The 15390-nt window shown below is 38.0% G+C and overlaps 1 protein-coding gene across 1 annotated transcript; it reads right to left on the bottom strand.

The window, feature by feature from the left end:
* Positions 1 to 3592: 3592 nt before the first annotated feature.
* Positions 3593 to 12530, bottom strand: LECT2 (leukocyte cell derived chemotaxin 2). The gene is made up of 4 exons (XM_004744914.1): positions 12257 to 12530; positions 10684 to 10780; positions 9531 to 9676; positions 3593 to 3871 (listed from the first exon to the last, which is right to left on the bottom strand). The coding sequence occupies exons 1-4, from the start codon at positions 12300 to 12302 to the stop codon at positions 3705 to 3707; spliced, it is 456 nt and encodes a 151-aa protein (XP_004744971.1). The 5' UTR covers positions 12303 to 12530; the 3' UTR covers positions 3593 to 3704.
* Between the last annotated feature and the right edge of the window lie 2860 nt (positions 12531 to 15390).

The raw sequence follows: 15390 nt of genomic DNA, 5'->3' as shown, positions 1-15390 counted from the left end.
GTTGTATCCCCAGCATCTAGCATAATATTTAGCAAATAGTAGACAATCAGTATGTTTTACTTAGATACTTTCATTTCCAGAGTTCCCTTGCATCTTCCCCCGGTATCTTCATTTTCTTTCTAAGAAAGCAATTAAACTTAAAAAGTTTATTATTTTCCAGTTTTAAATGTTTTTTTTTTTAAAGATTTTATATATTTATTTGACAGAGATCACAAGTAGGCAGAGAGAGAGAGAGAGTAGGAAGCAGGTTCCCCACTGAGCAGAGAGCCCAATGTGGGGCTCGATCCCAGGACCCCGACACCATAACCTGAGCCGAAGGCGGAAGCTTTAACCCACTGAGCCACCCAGGCACCCCTTAAAAGTTTTTTAATGAGGAAAAAAATTTTAATCTTCTTACCTGTTAAAGAAATTAGAATTAGGATACCTTTGTGGTATGTAAGTGGTAACTTTTTAAAAAGAGCATATTTTCTGTGTCTCTCTTTTTTTTTTTTTTAGAGAGTAACTTGTGCAAGCTTTCTCTTGCAGTGTGCCACATCCTTTCTCACTTTGAGCTCTGTAAGAATGGGCATCTTCCCTTCTTCAACTTTGTGTTTGGGACTCTCAGACTACTGCATAGCACATTAGTATACCCTCAGTAAATGTGAGTGGGGCTGAAATACTGGTTAAAAAAATCAGATTCTCAAAGACAGTTGTTACTATTGCAGATCATGTGATTTATACCTTAGGATTTCAGGAGAGTACAGAAGCAGTATATTGTAGGGCACTCAAGGTCTGGTTAGGCTAACAGGACACACATGGAGGAACTGGCATAACAGAGAGGAGGGTCAGGCTCTTTGGAGGTCAGAACAGTGGTGGAAATACTGAAGAGGTGAACTCTGGTCTCACGGGATAACGTGATGTGTAGTGGAGGGGTAGGGTGGGAGTATACCTATCTGAATAGTAGGTGATAGGATGCCTGTGTTGGTTTCACTAATGAGCAAAACAGAGAGGGACTGATGAAAGGTGGTCAAGGTGGAGTTTCTCCCTATTGCCTGCTAGCACAGAATGATAATGAGTACCTATCACCTCTCATACATTGAGTGAGTTGTTGCCACTCTAAATGGTGGCCTTTAGTAGTGGTCTTCAGTGGTGGTTTTTAGTAGTCGGACTTAGTGAACTAAGCACTATAAGAACTCTTAAAGGAAAATGCAGTAGAATTGATCAGCTCATTTTATGACCCTGGTTGGTCTAACTGCATTTATAAATTCAACAGCAAACATTTGTAGGATAGCCAAAATCAAGACAAGAAAATGGAGAGTATTTTTAATGCTTTATCTAATGAAAATGTCTCCATTTACTTTGGAAGTCTATGAAAAGTACAGTTTACTTAAGATTAGAGGATTCTAGATTAAAATGGCCACTTATCTTGTTCTTCCATTAAATTACTTTTCTGCAGAAAACTCAAAATATTTTACAAGTAAAAACTAATTTTGTTTGCATTATTATCTTAACAGTCATCAAGCCTAGTATGTGTCACAGTTTTTAAAGTATATTTTACAGTCATTTTCACTAAGGAAAAATATGTTATTCAGTACTATTCTGTCATTTGAACCTTAACAATACTTTAAACTGAAACTTTTGACACTCAAATCTAAAAAGGAAAGGAAATTTTTAACAAAACAAAACAGCCCTCCGATCAAATGCACCAGAGGGCGCTGTATGCTGGTTCTTTCTAAGAGCAGTCCTTTAGTCTAAAGTTTGCATTTCCATTTAACAGCTACAAGAGTGCTTATGGAGTGCTAGACAGAAGGCATCGGTCTTGCTCTACCTTGGGAAGGCTCTCTGTTCCAGTCAAAAGGTCTGGTTTTTAAAACAATCACTAAATACGGTTGATTATTTCTTGTTCAGACGTCTTAGAGCTCCTTTAAAAATTGTTTTCGAAGTCTCTGTGCTAATTCCTATTCTGTGTTCTGAAAGAGAACACAGCCTAGTCTTTTAAAAGCAACTTTAATTTCCGAAAACAACCTAAGGAGATTATTAAGGTAAATGATCAAACCCAACAGTGTTGGTTATAGTTCTTTTAAAAAAAAAAAAAAAAAAACAGAAAATTAAAATTCTTAATTTGTTAGCCTTACATGAGATGTTATGATCCAGTAGAGAATACTATGTAATTGCATATGGGAACGTCCCAGTAGAGGCTCTGAATCAAGAGTCATCAGGAATTCTTCTTCCTGACCACCCACCGGCAAGTCTTGTTACTACTATAACATATTATAATAAATACTCACCTCCTAGCTGTAAAATGACAACATTGACATGACAGTAACTTAAATGTTTCTTTGTAGCTTCTATTACTTAGTCCTGCAGTAACGAGTGTCCATTATTTGCTTGATTTCCTTTAAATTTACTCATCGCATATATGTGTTCCTAAAAATTACATTTTGGTTTTAATTGTTTTGACTTTATAAAAAGAGTATCCGGGTGCCTGGGTGGCTCAGTGGTTAAGCCGCTGCCTTCGGCTCAGGTCATGATCTCAGGGTCCTGGGATCGAGTCCTGCATCGGGCTCTCTGCTCTGCAGGGAGCCTGCTTCCTCCTCTCTCTCTCTCTCTGCCTGCCTCTCTGCCTACTTGTGATTTCTCTCTGTCAAATAAATAAATAAAATCTTTAAAAAAATAAAAATAAAAAGAGTATCCTACTATATATAATCTTCAGGACTTTTTTTTAAACTCAAAATTATATTGCTATGATTCATCCATTTGTTATGTTTAGCTGAGGCTCATTTACTGTGACCACTGTATACTATTCCATTCTGTAAATAACTCATAGCTTACTTGTTCATATCAACTGTAGTAAGCGTTTGAGTTGTTACAGGGTTTGCCATGACAAAAGTGATATGAACGTTCTCATACATATATTTTAGCATACAAATGCAGCTAATTCTCCAATAATAAAGCTCAGTTAATTACATTTTCCTCTAGCACATCTGTAGTAAGAATGGAATCTTTCTGCTGGAGTTTTCTACATTCCAAAAGGATTTAAGCAAAAATTCATGGAAAATTTCCAGGATGATAAACTCCTGTAATGCCATCTTACTGAAATCAAGAATACTGATGTATTTTCTTATATTTATGTTTCGAAAATGTTTTGCTCATGTTGGTTGGGCAAGTGCGGATGGGAAAACCAGCGGATTCTGTCTTCTCCACGCAAACAGTTCACTCTTTGACCGGTTTGACAAACCTGAGGATATTGCTGGAGCTCTTCCCTACCTTTACTCAGAGTTTAACTCCAGTTTATTCACTTAATATTTATGAAGTATGTATGTGTGTCCAGCACTGTGCAACACTCTATTCTTGTACCAGGAGAACAGCTTCAGGTTTTTTCCTGTTCTTAGACAGAAAGGTAGCTAGTTTTAGAAGTGTCAAAAACATGGTCTGGAGAGGCCAGAATTTGTATGTTTATTTATCCTGTGTATTTAGGACTGAGAAACTTTAAAAAACAAACAAGTAAAACCCCTCAGATCCCATAGGTGACAGAAAAATCAGAGGACTCTCAGAAATTAGTTGACAAACATTCAAGTGGTAATGAGTTGAAATAAAAATGCTATTTTCTTTCTTACATTCACCGTGTTTTTATTTGGACACAAATTTCTTGAAGAGTATGATATGCATCCAGGTTTTTAAGAAGTTGGTTTTCTATTTAGAAGATATGGTCATGTGTCTTCCACTTACAGGTACATGGTAGGATTACTCAAGTCACAGTTTTCAATATGTATGTGCGATTGTATGCCAGGATAGACTTTCTGCAAGGGCAGTAGAGTTCCTAGTTTTTCTCCCTTCTTGATAGAGCCTTTATATTTAATTGGCTTAATGTAGAACATTTTAATACAGAAACCTAAAAGAAATCAGAAGTTAATTTAGTCAATATCTGGGTTTCAGTAGTCTTGAATCAGAAATTCAAAAAATAAGAACAGGAATGAAAGAGAAGACAAAAAGAAATGAGACGTGGTTGAACTCAGTGAGGGAACAGAAGAAGACATCAAAATCATATCAGAGATGAAGACTGGATGTCCAAGAGAGAGTAGATGAAAATGAAAATTTAATGAAGACACTGAGGAATAGCAGAAAGCACTAGGCTGCTGAGAAAATTGAAACTTTTATCATATTTTTTGTTCTTACCCAGAATAATTTCAACTCCAAGACCTAGTTTAATAAAGTGATTGGACTTAAAAAAAAAAGAAAAGAAAAATGGACATAATTGGCACAAGAATGCAAATCTTAATAAGTACTAAAAGAAAAAAAATTAAAAACAAAGACCCACCAAATAAGTAAGGTTAATTTAATACCATAATTATGATGTAATATGACAATGTTGGGATGCATACATGAAGTAAATCTATAAATGTTAACTCCTCTGTTAAAAAAAAATTCTTACTGGCTTGAAAAGCAAAACCCAGTTCTATGTTGTATCCAGTAAAACACAATACAGTGTTAAGTTACAGTGGGTTAAGCATTCATTTCATCTCAGGTCTTGATCTCAGGATCCTGAGATAGAGCCCCATGTCGGGTTCCCTGCTGAGCAGGGAGTCGGCTGTTTGTGCTCTCTCTGTCTTTTTGTTACTCTTGCAAATAAATAAATAAATAAAATCTTTAAATAAAAAAAGAAAAAGGCAAAGAATTAAGGGCTATATCAAGATTTGTCAAGCAGATGGAAATAATAAGGCAAGCAAGGGTTATGATTCTGTTATCAGAGAGTAAAACTCAAGCCAAAAATCACAGAAACAAGACAAAGGAGGACAATTTATATTGCAGTTATACTGCAATTAAACAAGACAAAGGAGGAGAATTTATGCTACAATATGCAAATATATACAATTATTTATACTGAAAGATACAATGAAGATACAGCAGTTACAATTGTCCATGGACAGATAACACAGAAACCATGTATAGAAAGCAGAGACTATCTCAGATACTGGAAGAAATAGAAACTCACTAGTAATAGAAGATTTTAACCACATATCCGTGAAAACGGGGCAATTGGACAGAAAACACAAGAAACGCCTTAGAATTGTAGCTATCCACCATGGTAATCATTAACCACATGTGGTTAGTCTGCACCTGAAATGTAGCTAATCTGAGTTAGATGTACTTAAAGTATAAGATGCATCTGGATTTTGAAGACCATACAAAGAAGGTAAAATATTAGTAATTTTTATGTTGCATTTTGAAATGATAATATTTTAAAGATATGTAGTAAAATAAAACATTATTAAAATTAACTTTCATACAGTTCACAAAATCAAAAGACAACTGACAGAATGGGAGAAGATATTTGCAAACGACATATCAGATAAAGGACTAGTGTCCAGAATCTATAAAGAACTTAGCAAACTCCACACCCAAAGAACAAATAATCCAATCAAGAAATGGGCAGAGGACATGAGCAGACATTTCTGCAAAGAAGACATCCAGATGGCCAACAGACACATGAAAAAGTGCTCCATATCACTCGGCATCAGGGAAATACAAATCAAAACCACAATGCGATATCACCTCACACCAGTCAGAATGGCTAAAATCAACAAGTCAGGAAATGACAGATGCTGGCGAGGATGCGGAGAAAGGGGAACCCTCCTACACTGTTGGTGGGAATGCAAGCTGGTGCAACCTCTCTGGAAAACAGCATGGAGGTTCCTCAAAATGTTGAAAATAGAACTGCCCTATGACCCAGCAATTGCACTATTGGGCATTTACCCTAAAGATACAAACGTAGTGATCCAAAGGGGCACGTGTACTCGAATGTTTATAGCAGCAATGTCCACAATAGCCAAACTATGGAAAGAACCTAGATGTCCATCAACAGATGAATGGATCAAGAAGATGTGGTATATATACACAATGGAATACTATGCAGCCATCAAAAGAAATGAAATCTTGCCATTTGCGACAACATGGATGGAACTAGAGCGTATCATGCTTAGCGAAATAAGTCAGGCGGAGAAAGACAACTATCATATGATCTCCCTGATATGAGGAAGTGGTGATGCAACATGGGGGCTTAAGTGGGTACGAGAAGAATAAATGAAAGAAGATGGGATTGGGAGGGAGACAAACCATAAGTGACTCTTAATATCACAAAACAAACTGAGGGTTGTTGGGGGGAGGGGGTTTGGGAGAAGGGGGTGGTATTATGGACATTGGGGAGGGTATGTGTTTTGGTGAGTGCTCTGAAGTGTGTAAACCTGGTGATTCACAGACCTGTACCCCTGGGGATAAAAATATATGTTTATAAAAAATAAAAAATTATATTAAAAAAAATTAACTTTCATTGTTTTTTAACTTTCTTAACATAACTACTAGAAATTTTTGAATTATATGTGTTTTATTTCTGTTGGACAGTACTGCTCTATATAGAAAATCTAAGCAAAATCAATACAGTATGTCTTAGGTACATGTTAAACAGAATATGTGCACACCCTCAACAGTATGACAACTACTAATACAACAGTGCAAGGGAGACCTAAATAAATGGAAGCTGTAACATGTTTATACATTGGAAGACTCATTACTTTTAAGATCTCTGTTCTTCTTGATTTGATCTATATAATCAGGGCAAACCCAATCAAAGTCCCAGCAGAATTTTTGGTAGAAACTGATAAACTGATTCTATAAAGTATCTGGAAATGTAAGTGACCAAGAATTGTCAAGGCAATCTGAAAGAAGGACAGAAGTTGAAAGATTTATATTATCAGATATCAAGATGTATTCTAATGCTACAGTAATTAAGGCAGTGTGGTATTTGTGCAAGATTGACACACTGACCAATGAAACACAGTAGAAAGACCAGAAACAGACTTATTTATATTCAGACTACAATTTATAACAATAGATTCTATACTGCAATACAGTAGGGGACAGTAGGGGAGAAAACAGTCTTGTCGAGTTAGTGGTTCTAAGTCAGGCACCAACATGAGGAAAAAGATTTTGATCCCTACCTCATTCTTTATACAAAACCAAATCCCAAATGGATTGTAAATTAAAATATGAAAGATGAAAGTATTTTTATGATTTTAGGGTGAGAAATGGGTCTTAGATAAAAAGTATGTTAACAATAAAGGAAAATACTAAATTAGACTGCGCTAAAAATAAGAATTTTGTATTTAAAAGATAGCATAAGGAAAGTGAAAGGTAGGGGCCCCTCGGTGGCTCAGTTGGTTAAGCGTCTGTCTTTGGATCAGGTCATGATCCCAGGGTCCTGGGGTTGAGTCCCACATCAGGCTCCTTGCTCAGTGGGGAGCCTGCTTCTCCCTCGCCTTCTGCCTGCTGTTCTTCCTACTTGTGATCCCTCTCTCTCTCTGTGTCAAATAAATCTTTTGAAAAGAAAGTGAAATGGAACTCATGAAGTGGGAGAAGATATTTACAACACACAGATCTGACAGAGGACTCTTATGTACAATATAACAAAAACTCCTATATACCAGTAAGAAAGGTCAGAAAATACAGGGCAAAATACTTGAACAGGCACCTTGCAAAATATAATATCCATGTCATCAATAAATGTGAAAAGGTGCTCAGCTGCATTAGCCATCAGGGAAATGCATATTAAAGCCAATGAGATACCGCTACATACTCATCAGAATGGCTGGAATGAAAAAAGTAAATAGCATCAAATATTGTGCATGGAGCAACTGGAACTTTTATGCACTCCTGGTCGTCATATCGTCATATAAATTGGAAGTAATACTCGGGGAAACTGTGGCAGTGGTGGCTAACGTGAAGGCAAACACAGCCCAAGTGACCCAGCATGCCCATTCCTACAGCATTCTGCCCTCACTGTGTCGATGCCAATTATGCATCCTGGAACTGGGGAAATGGCCACAGAGCGGACGTGTGGACACACTGGGACCACTATCAGATGGACCCTGATGAGAAACTACATTGATCACCTGACCCTGGAAGCCTGTAGTCTGACTGGTTGACCACAGTGGCCTTTGGATGTCCAGGATTAGTGTCCTCTTTGAGTGAGTATCCAGTAATCTCAGAGAAGCCCAAGTGTTTCTTCTTCCCCAGTGTGCACCCGTCCTGCTAAATAGCTGCAGGTCCCATTGAGGATAGCTAGAAGCAAGTTTTATGGTATAAATTTTTGGCCAAGTGACAGAGCCCTTCTTCAAAGGGACCCAGTCCTGGTTTCTTTCAAGGGGCTTTGGGATCATAAACTGGCTTGAGCCTGGCATTTGGTAGGGGGTAGGGAGAGGTTTTGTGTCCCACTCTTGTGATGATTAAAGTCACAATTTTGTTCATCAGAGTTCCCATTTACACAAATAAATCAGGCTTTAGTAGGCTGCCCATTTGTTCAGCTCCTGGGTCGCCGTAATTAACCAGACAATGCCACAGATCTCTGTGCTTCAGACGAATCTGATTAGCACTTCAGCTGTGTTGCCTGCTGGGTAACCATGCCAACCTTGGCCTTGCCTCCTAAGTGCACTCTGTCCAGTGGCAGCAGTTTTCTCTTATCATTTCACACATAGAGAGGACAGCCACCATAGAGATCCTTGAGGACCTGATGTCCCTCACGGAATGTTTCTTTCTTACGGCCGGAATGAGGGCAGTGTCCTCCAGCCCCACTCTCAACAGGACAGCACATTTATGTTCGTTACAGGACATGTGCAGGAAAATTCATAGTATTTTCTTAGTCACCTAAAACTGGATGCTGCAGAAATGTCCATTTAGAGAAGGGTAATTACATAGATGAAGATGTATGCATATAATGGAACAGTCTACATCACGGAGAACAAAATTTTTGGCATGCAAAACAAATCTTGCAAACATGAGTGGAATGAAAGAACGCCACAAAAAAGACTGCATACTGTTTAATTCTGTTTATATCATTTCCCAAGATAAGCAAAACTAGTGTGTGGTGGTGTAGTGATTATCCTTGTGGGAGGAATGAGTATATGTAGCACAGGAGGAGGTCCCTGGGATCCTGCTGATTTTATTTTTTTTTCCTTGATTCAGGTGCTGGTTACACAGGTGTTCTCACTTTGTGAAAGTTTAGGAGCTGTGTGCTTATGCTTTGTGCACTTTTCTGTGTGAATGTTAGACCTCAGTGGATTTAAAAAAACAAACAAACAAACAAACAAACAAACACAAAAAAAACAGATAAAGAATAGGCCCATACCTGGAGTACTAGATGACCCAACTTTACCTAGAACATAAAGGCCTTGAAAATATTTCTAGTCAACTTTTGCAGAAATGCCATCTTAGAAGTGTGGGATTTTGGTAAATGAAAGTATTTATTCTAGTAAATACTCTTGAAAGTGATTTTGTTTGTAGAACAAGAAGAAAGTCCTTCGATTGGCTGTGGGGTTAGGTAGAGTATGTGCATAAACATCTCAGGGGAGGGACTTTTTAGTTCAATACCCTATGTTCTTTCTATTATAGATGTCACCATTTTGAATTAAGTATGAAACTTCAGTAAATGGCAAATGCATTAAATAGATAAGCATCAAACATTTCCAGTATCTGTCCCAGGTGTATACAACACCTCTTACCTCTTCCAGATATCCGAACACCATTATTAATGGCGTTTTTGTTTTTATATGGCTTCTCCTGGCCCACAATCATTCCGGTGAAAGGTGCATACACGGTGGCTCCATCAGAGCACAAGACATCCACACCCTGGTGAAGCCTGTGAGTTCTAGAATGTAAATAAGAATGCACAGACTGAGAAACTGGCCTTGGAACATTTTTGTCCAGAAACGTGGTGTTAACTCATTGTTCCCAGGCTAGGATATCAAACCCTAGAACTGGAGAACACGTTGGGATGTCCTTACTCTCCATTTTAACCTCCCCCACTGAAGTTAGAATAACCCTATTGTAAAGATTAAAACATTTCAGATAGTATTTGGTATGTAGAGAGCCTTTAAGAATTTATGAACTATGGTTATTATATGGCATTTTGGGGAAATGAGCCAATCTATGTAAGTAAATTTTATAGATACATGAATCTTGACCCCTTCAAGTCCACTTAAAAAGCTGTCTTTTTATGGAGACCTATTATAAATGAATTACATTGCCCTCATCTTACTTTTGTCTCAGTAATCCCAAAGTGATTATAAACATCATTTACTGTTGGGGCATGTGGGTGGCTCCAGCTATGAAACATCCAACTCTTGGTTTCAGTTCAGGTCGTGATCTTGGGGTCATGGGATGGAGCCCTGAGTTGGGTTGTCTTCTCATTATGGAGTCTGCTTGGAATTCTCTCTCTCCCTCTCTCCAGTAAATAAATAAATATTTTTAAAAAATCATTTACTGTGTATGATATTTTAATACAGTGAGTTTAATACTCCTGAGTTTATCAGAGTGAATGAAGCACAAACACAAAATGATTCCGGCTTGTGAGATTTCTAAGTTGTGTCTGACAACCCTCACTGTTGTCCTTATGCCCACTCTTACCAAGCTCTTCTCCTCTGTAAAAGGCCAGCACCTGAAAAATCAGATTCATGATGATTGTTGGATGTTTGTCGGCCTCCCTCTTTATTATGTGCTGTGTTCCCAATTCAGAGTCCGTCCTTGAAGTAGAGGTCTTGGAAGCTGCTCTAAAGACATTAGTACAACTGCTTTCGCCCCTGGATCCTACTGTCAGAGGGAGATGAGCACTTGAGGCAAGGACATTAAGCAAAGAGGTAAGAACCAAAAGAATACCTTTGGGCCGTGTACTGGCCACAACCGTGACTGTCACATGTCCTGATCTCATTGGAAGACTTGCCAGCACAGATATTAGCCCATGGTCCAGCCAGTGCTAAAAAAGAGAAACATGAGAAGCAGGTTTTCTGACCTCCATATTTCCAGTCTCTCTTTATCTTATATGTATCCCAGTGGATTCAAAAATTCTGTTTTCACTATAGCTTTTCTCTAACTTTCTGTAGGTTATGGGCAGGTCTTCCTTTTAACTCCTGATTCAGATGGAAAATTAGCTTTTTTCATGGCCATAAAATAACTGTTTTATTACATACAGTGTATTTGCAACTGTTTATTTGTAAGCATAAATACATCTCCATCATTATAGTCTGTTTCAGATTATTGACTAATGAGTGACATAGATTGTGCTTTTCAAATTTTCTTTGCTTATTACTTGGGACCATTATATTCAGGTTAAGCAAAAATGAACAGCATGGTTCAAAGAAATAATTCTAGAAATTCTAAAGTAACTTTGAAATGTTCCCTTACTGCCAGTCTTAATAATCAAATCCAAGAAAATGTTTGAATTAAAAGAGTAAACAGACTCTGAACTAGCAAAGTTTATTTAGCACTAAATAAATCTCTTTCATATTTACAAACATGGAAGAGGGAGATTCTTAGAAATAAGAACTTGTCAAACCAATTTAGAGTGGAAAGAAAAGAAAAGGGAAAGAAGGGAGTAGAAATAATTATATGAAAAATTGTATAGCAATAAAGCATGGAAGAGGGGCTGGCTCTCTCAGTGTATTTTATCCGCACTTGTTTGAGGTATAGCTTGTCTTTAGTATGGTAAGCAGTAAATACTCAATTGAGTTAAATCTCCTAGGCTTTCGATGTTAATATTCATAGAGAGATGCGGTTAGCAAATTCATCTTTATATTTTGAAATAAACTAACAAAATAGAAGCAAAAACAAGAATGAGCTAATTTGATTGTTGATTTTATTTAAAGATATTTTACTATCCATAGATACACGTGGTATAAGAGGAGCTACAGAAAATGGCCTTTTGTATATTCTTTAATATACTTTTTAGATGATGGGTTTCAGATGTCTTATACCTTTGAGCAAAGCTTCAAGTCAATATCTTGATCGAGATATAATACCATCACTTTGGCAACAAATATTTATCCCTGGGAATTGAGGCAGATATTAGACAACTTATTAAATGACTCATTTTTTTCTCCTGACTCTTAAGGGAGTGTTCCCCTTGTCTTAGTCCATATCAGTTGCTATTATCAGGAATTCTCCAAATCAAATTCTCACACAGACTTTTTATTTTCTAATGATGTTCCAATTAAATCCTAGACCAAGATTGATAAACCTTTCTTTAAGTCCTCCATTCTACTTTTCTGTTTCCCTCATTAAAGAGTGGAAATCATGGAGGACCGCCCACCCCCGACCATGTATTCTTCCTAGCCCATTTTCAGTAGTCAACCATGTAAGTTTCTGTTGTGGCTGTGATATTAATGACTTTTAAATCTTTTATTAAATTTTTTTTTCTAAATTAGCCAAGTTCCTAAAATTGTTTTTGACTTACCAGTTGAAATCAAGACAGCAGAGAGAAGGACTCCTGTGGAAAACATTTGGCTTTTGCTTTCTTTATGATGTTTCTTCCTCTGATAATTTGAATTGCCCCCACTCTCTTTGAAGAATAGCCGAGTTTGAATTATTTAGCCTCAGAATGTTGCATCTCTCATTTCTTTAATTTAGTATGAGACACACACAAAAAATACGAGAATGAAGCAAGTCCAAGTTGAATATTCCCTGGGTACCTATCTGGTTCACATGTAGGACCTATGTAAAAGTGTTTGATCTGGAAAAGAAGGTAATTTTATTGGAAATGCTGACTAAATATTAACAGAAAATGATAAGACTAGGTGACTGTCTTCTGGGCTGTGGCTGGCTTCCTGAATGGTTGTGTACATAGAAAGACTATAAAAATATACACAGATTAACTTTAGGATAATAAGTACCTCTGAAGAGGGAGGGAAATAGAATTATGGAGGGGTATACAGAATGCTTAAACTCTAAAATACTTTGTAAAAAGCATGAGAAGCCAGTAGATCAAAGTATGAATTAATCATCAGAGGTAGATACATGGTGATTGGTATATTAATATATGTGATTTTCTGTATATTTCAAGTATGTGTCAATACCTCCTTCTTGTTATGTTTAATATTATATGAGGCCCTGGGATTTTCTGTGCAAACATCCCCATGTAAATAATTTGTCAGTGGCTGCAGGAGACCGAGATTGTCGCCTCAGTTTTCGCTCCCTGCATCCCCACCCTTCCCATGTTCTCTTCAGAGGCAGGGGAGCTTTCCCAGCCTTTGCTGTGTGTCTCAGCTCTGCAACCTGCTTTGACCAATCAAGTGAGACACAAGTGACAGTTCATGAGTAGAGCCTGAGCCCTACAGGGAATTGTCTCTCCCCTTCTTGTGTTCTGCCTTCACTGTGCAGACAACCTTCCCAGACTAACTTGCTGGCCCTCCGGAAGAGGGTGAAAGTCACATGGAAGGGATCCACCCTAGCCAGCCCCTCCCCCCACCTACAGCCAGCCTGGCACACCCCTTCATTTACATTAGAAAACCATCAGCTCTCAGAGTTACAGAGCACAGTAAAGGAAATATTAAGGGAGTTAAAGCAAATACAAGCTAGCCAACCAAATGTGCCCTGGAGGAGACTGACTTATGTCCTTTTAGAAATCGTAGCCCAGGACCTGAAGGCACTCTCACTGTTTCTTGTGTATTGTCAGGGATTGTAAGGAACACTGAGGTGATGGCTACATGGTAGAGATCTTTTGTTTAGAGACTCTGACCTGTTAGTAGACAACATTGAGTTATCTATTTTTGAGTCAGACCTTCATCTCCTCTGAGCTATACTTCCTCACAAGGAAATGTATTTGGATGTCAGGTTACTTGTTGGGCTATAGTTATGGAAGGATGTTTAAGATTTGCAAGGTCAACTATCAGCATAAGTTGACCTCTTATGTCTCCCCCATCCCTCATGCCTGGACCATTTTATTTTTATGAGCACTTCCACAAAAGGTAAAGGGGTCAGGAGGAAGAGGAGAAATTCAAACTGGCTGTAATTCTAGTTTGAGGGCAGTAGTATTAAAAACTACTTCCTGTATCGAGACTAACTAGAAGTGACTTGCCTCTTTTACCACATCATTCTCCTCTGCTGTTAGAAAGGTTTGCAGTAGAATAACGTGAGAGCTCACACACGTGACAGACTCGATTGTTTCCTCCTGTCTCGTCCCTGCTTCTCTCTAACTCTGTCTCTGCTTCCTCCGACGTAGGAAGTAAACTCACCCCAAAATGCCAGAGTGAGGGGACTGGTTGGATTCCAGGAGTTGATGAACAAATTGGTTCCGATTTAAAATCTCTGAATCCTATACTTTGATAAGCCAAAGAAAGCACTTCATCTTATTTTAGGGTTAATACTATCCTTTTGTAATAATTTATTATTAATAAGTAGCTGTATTTATTGTTCTGATTATGCAAGTAATGCATTCTTTTTTTTCTTTTTAAGATTTTATTTATTTATTTTAGAGAAAGGAAGAGGGAGCTGGGGGAAGAACAGATGAGGAGGGAGAGAACCCCAAGCAGACTCCATGCTAAGCTCAGAGCCCCATACCAGACCTGATCCTGCAACCCACATGCAGCATAGAGCCCAGTTCAGGACTTGATCTCATTACCTGAGACCGAGACCTGAGCCAAAATCAAGGCTTGGACGCTTAACCAACTGAGCCGCCCAGGCACCACATACTATATTTTTATGGCATAAATTATCTCCCCCCCTCCCAAAATTTCAGAAGAGTCTGAACATTCCCCACTAACATTTTTGGGTATATGTGTTTCTCTTTTAATTTTGAGCTAGTCTCTCTTGTTCAGGAAAATACCCATATCCTATTAAATACTCTCTTCACCTGAGCATAACACTAGAAGTTAAATGCAAGAAAAGACTACCGATTTTAGTAGAATACTAAATAATGGAAGAGTTGACGTTTTGGGTATGTCTGAGTGCTTCCGTTTGGGAACATTTACATGAAACCTTTTTGGTTTTCCCTAGCTGTGGGAATAGTGGGTGAGAGGGCAAGGATACCGTTTCTTAATAACTTTGATATTTGGTTCGATCTGCAATTCAGAGGCCTTTGCAAAAGGGAGGAGGCCAGTGTGTTTTGCAAAGGGTTGTTGGCCTGGATCACCTGACCAAACATAATAGAGTCCTCCTATGTTTCACTGGGATAAACCTATCTAGAAACAGCATGTTGTGTTAAGCTACTGATTTATTAAACAAATGCATTCTGAAACCTGAAATAAGTCCAGAACTGCTCTACTAAAGTCAGCCCTAGTCTTGATTAGAATAAAGAAGGCATAAAACACATGTTCTGGCTGGTAGAAGCCTCAGCCTCATGATGAGGCCCCATCTGGCATCTTCCATCTCTGATTCAAGAATGCTGAGTGAACATTTAAATCCTTTCTACCTTCCTCAACTCTTATTTCCCCTCTCCTGTCATCCCTCACAAATCCTCTGTGTAGACAGAGAACAGTAACAATTTTAAGTATGAGACATTAGTCACCACAGCTTTGAGAGGTGAAATTAGCAAGGGGGTGGCTCTTGATTACAAAAATAATTTTAACATGGGGAATTGTTCCCAAGTTTTCT

Source organism: Mustela putorius, unplaced genomic scaffold, assembly GCF_011764305.1.
Source record: "Mustela putorius furo isolate JIRA1106 unplaced genomic scaffold, ASM1176430v1.1 tig00000145_pilon_pilon_pilon, whole genome shotgun sequence".
Lineage (NCBI taxonomy): Eukaryota > Metazoa > Chordata > Mammalia > Carnivora > Mustelidae > Mustela > Mustela putorius.
This window is presented reverse-complemented; position numbering and strand designations above follow the sequence as displayed.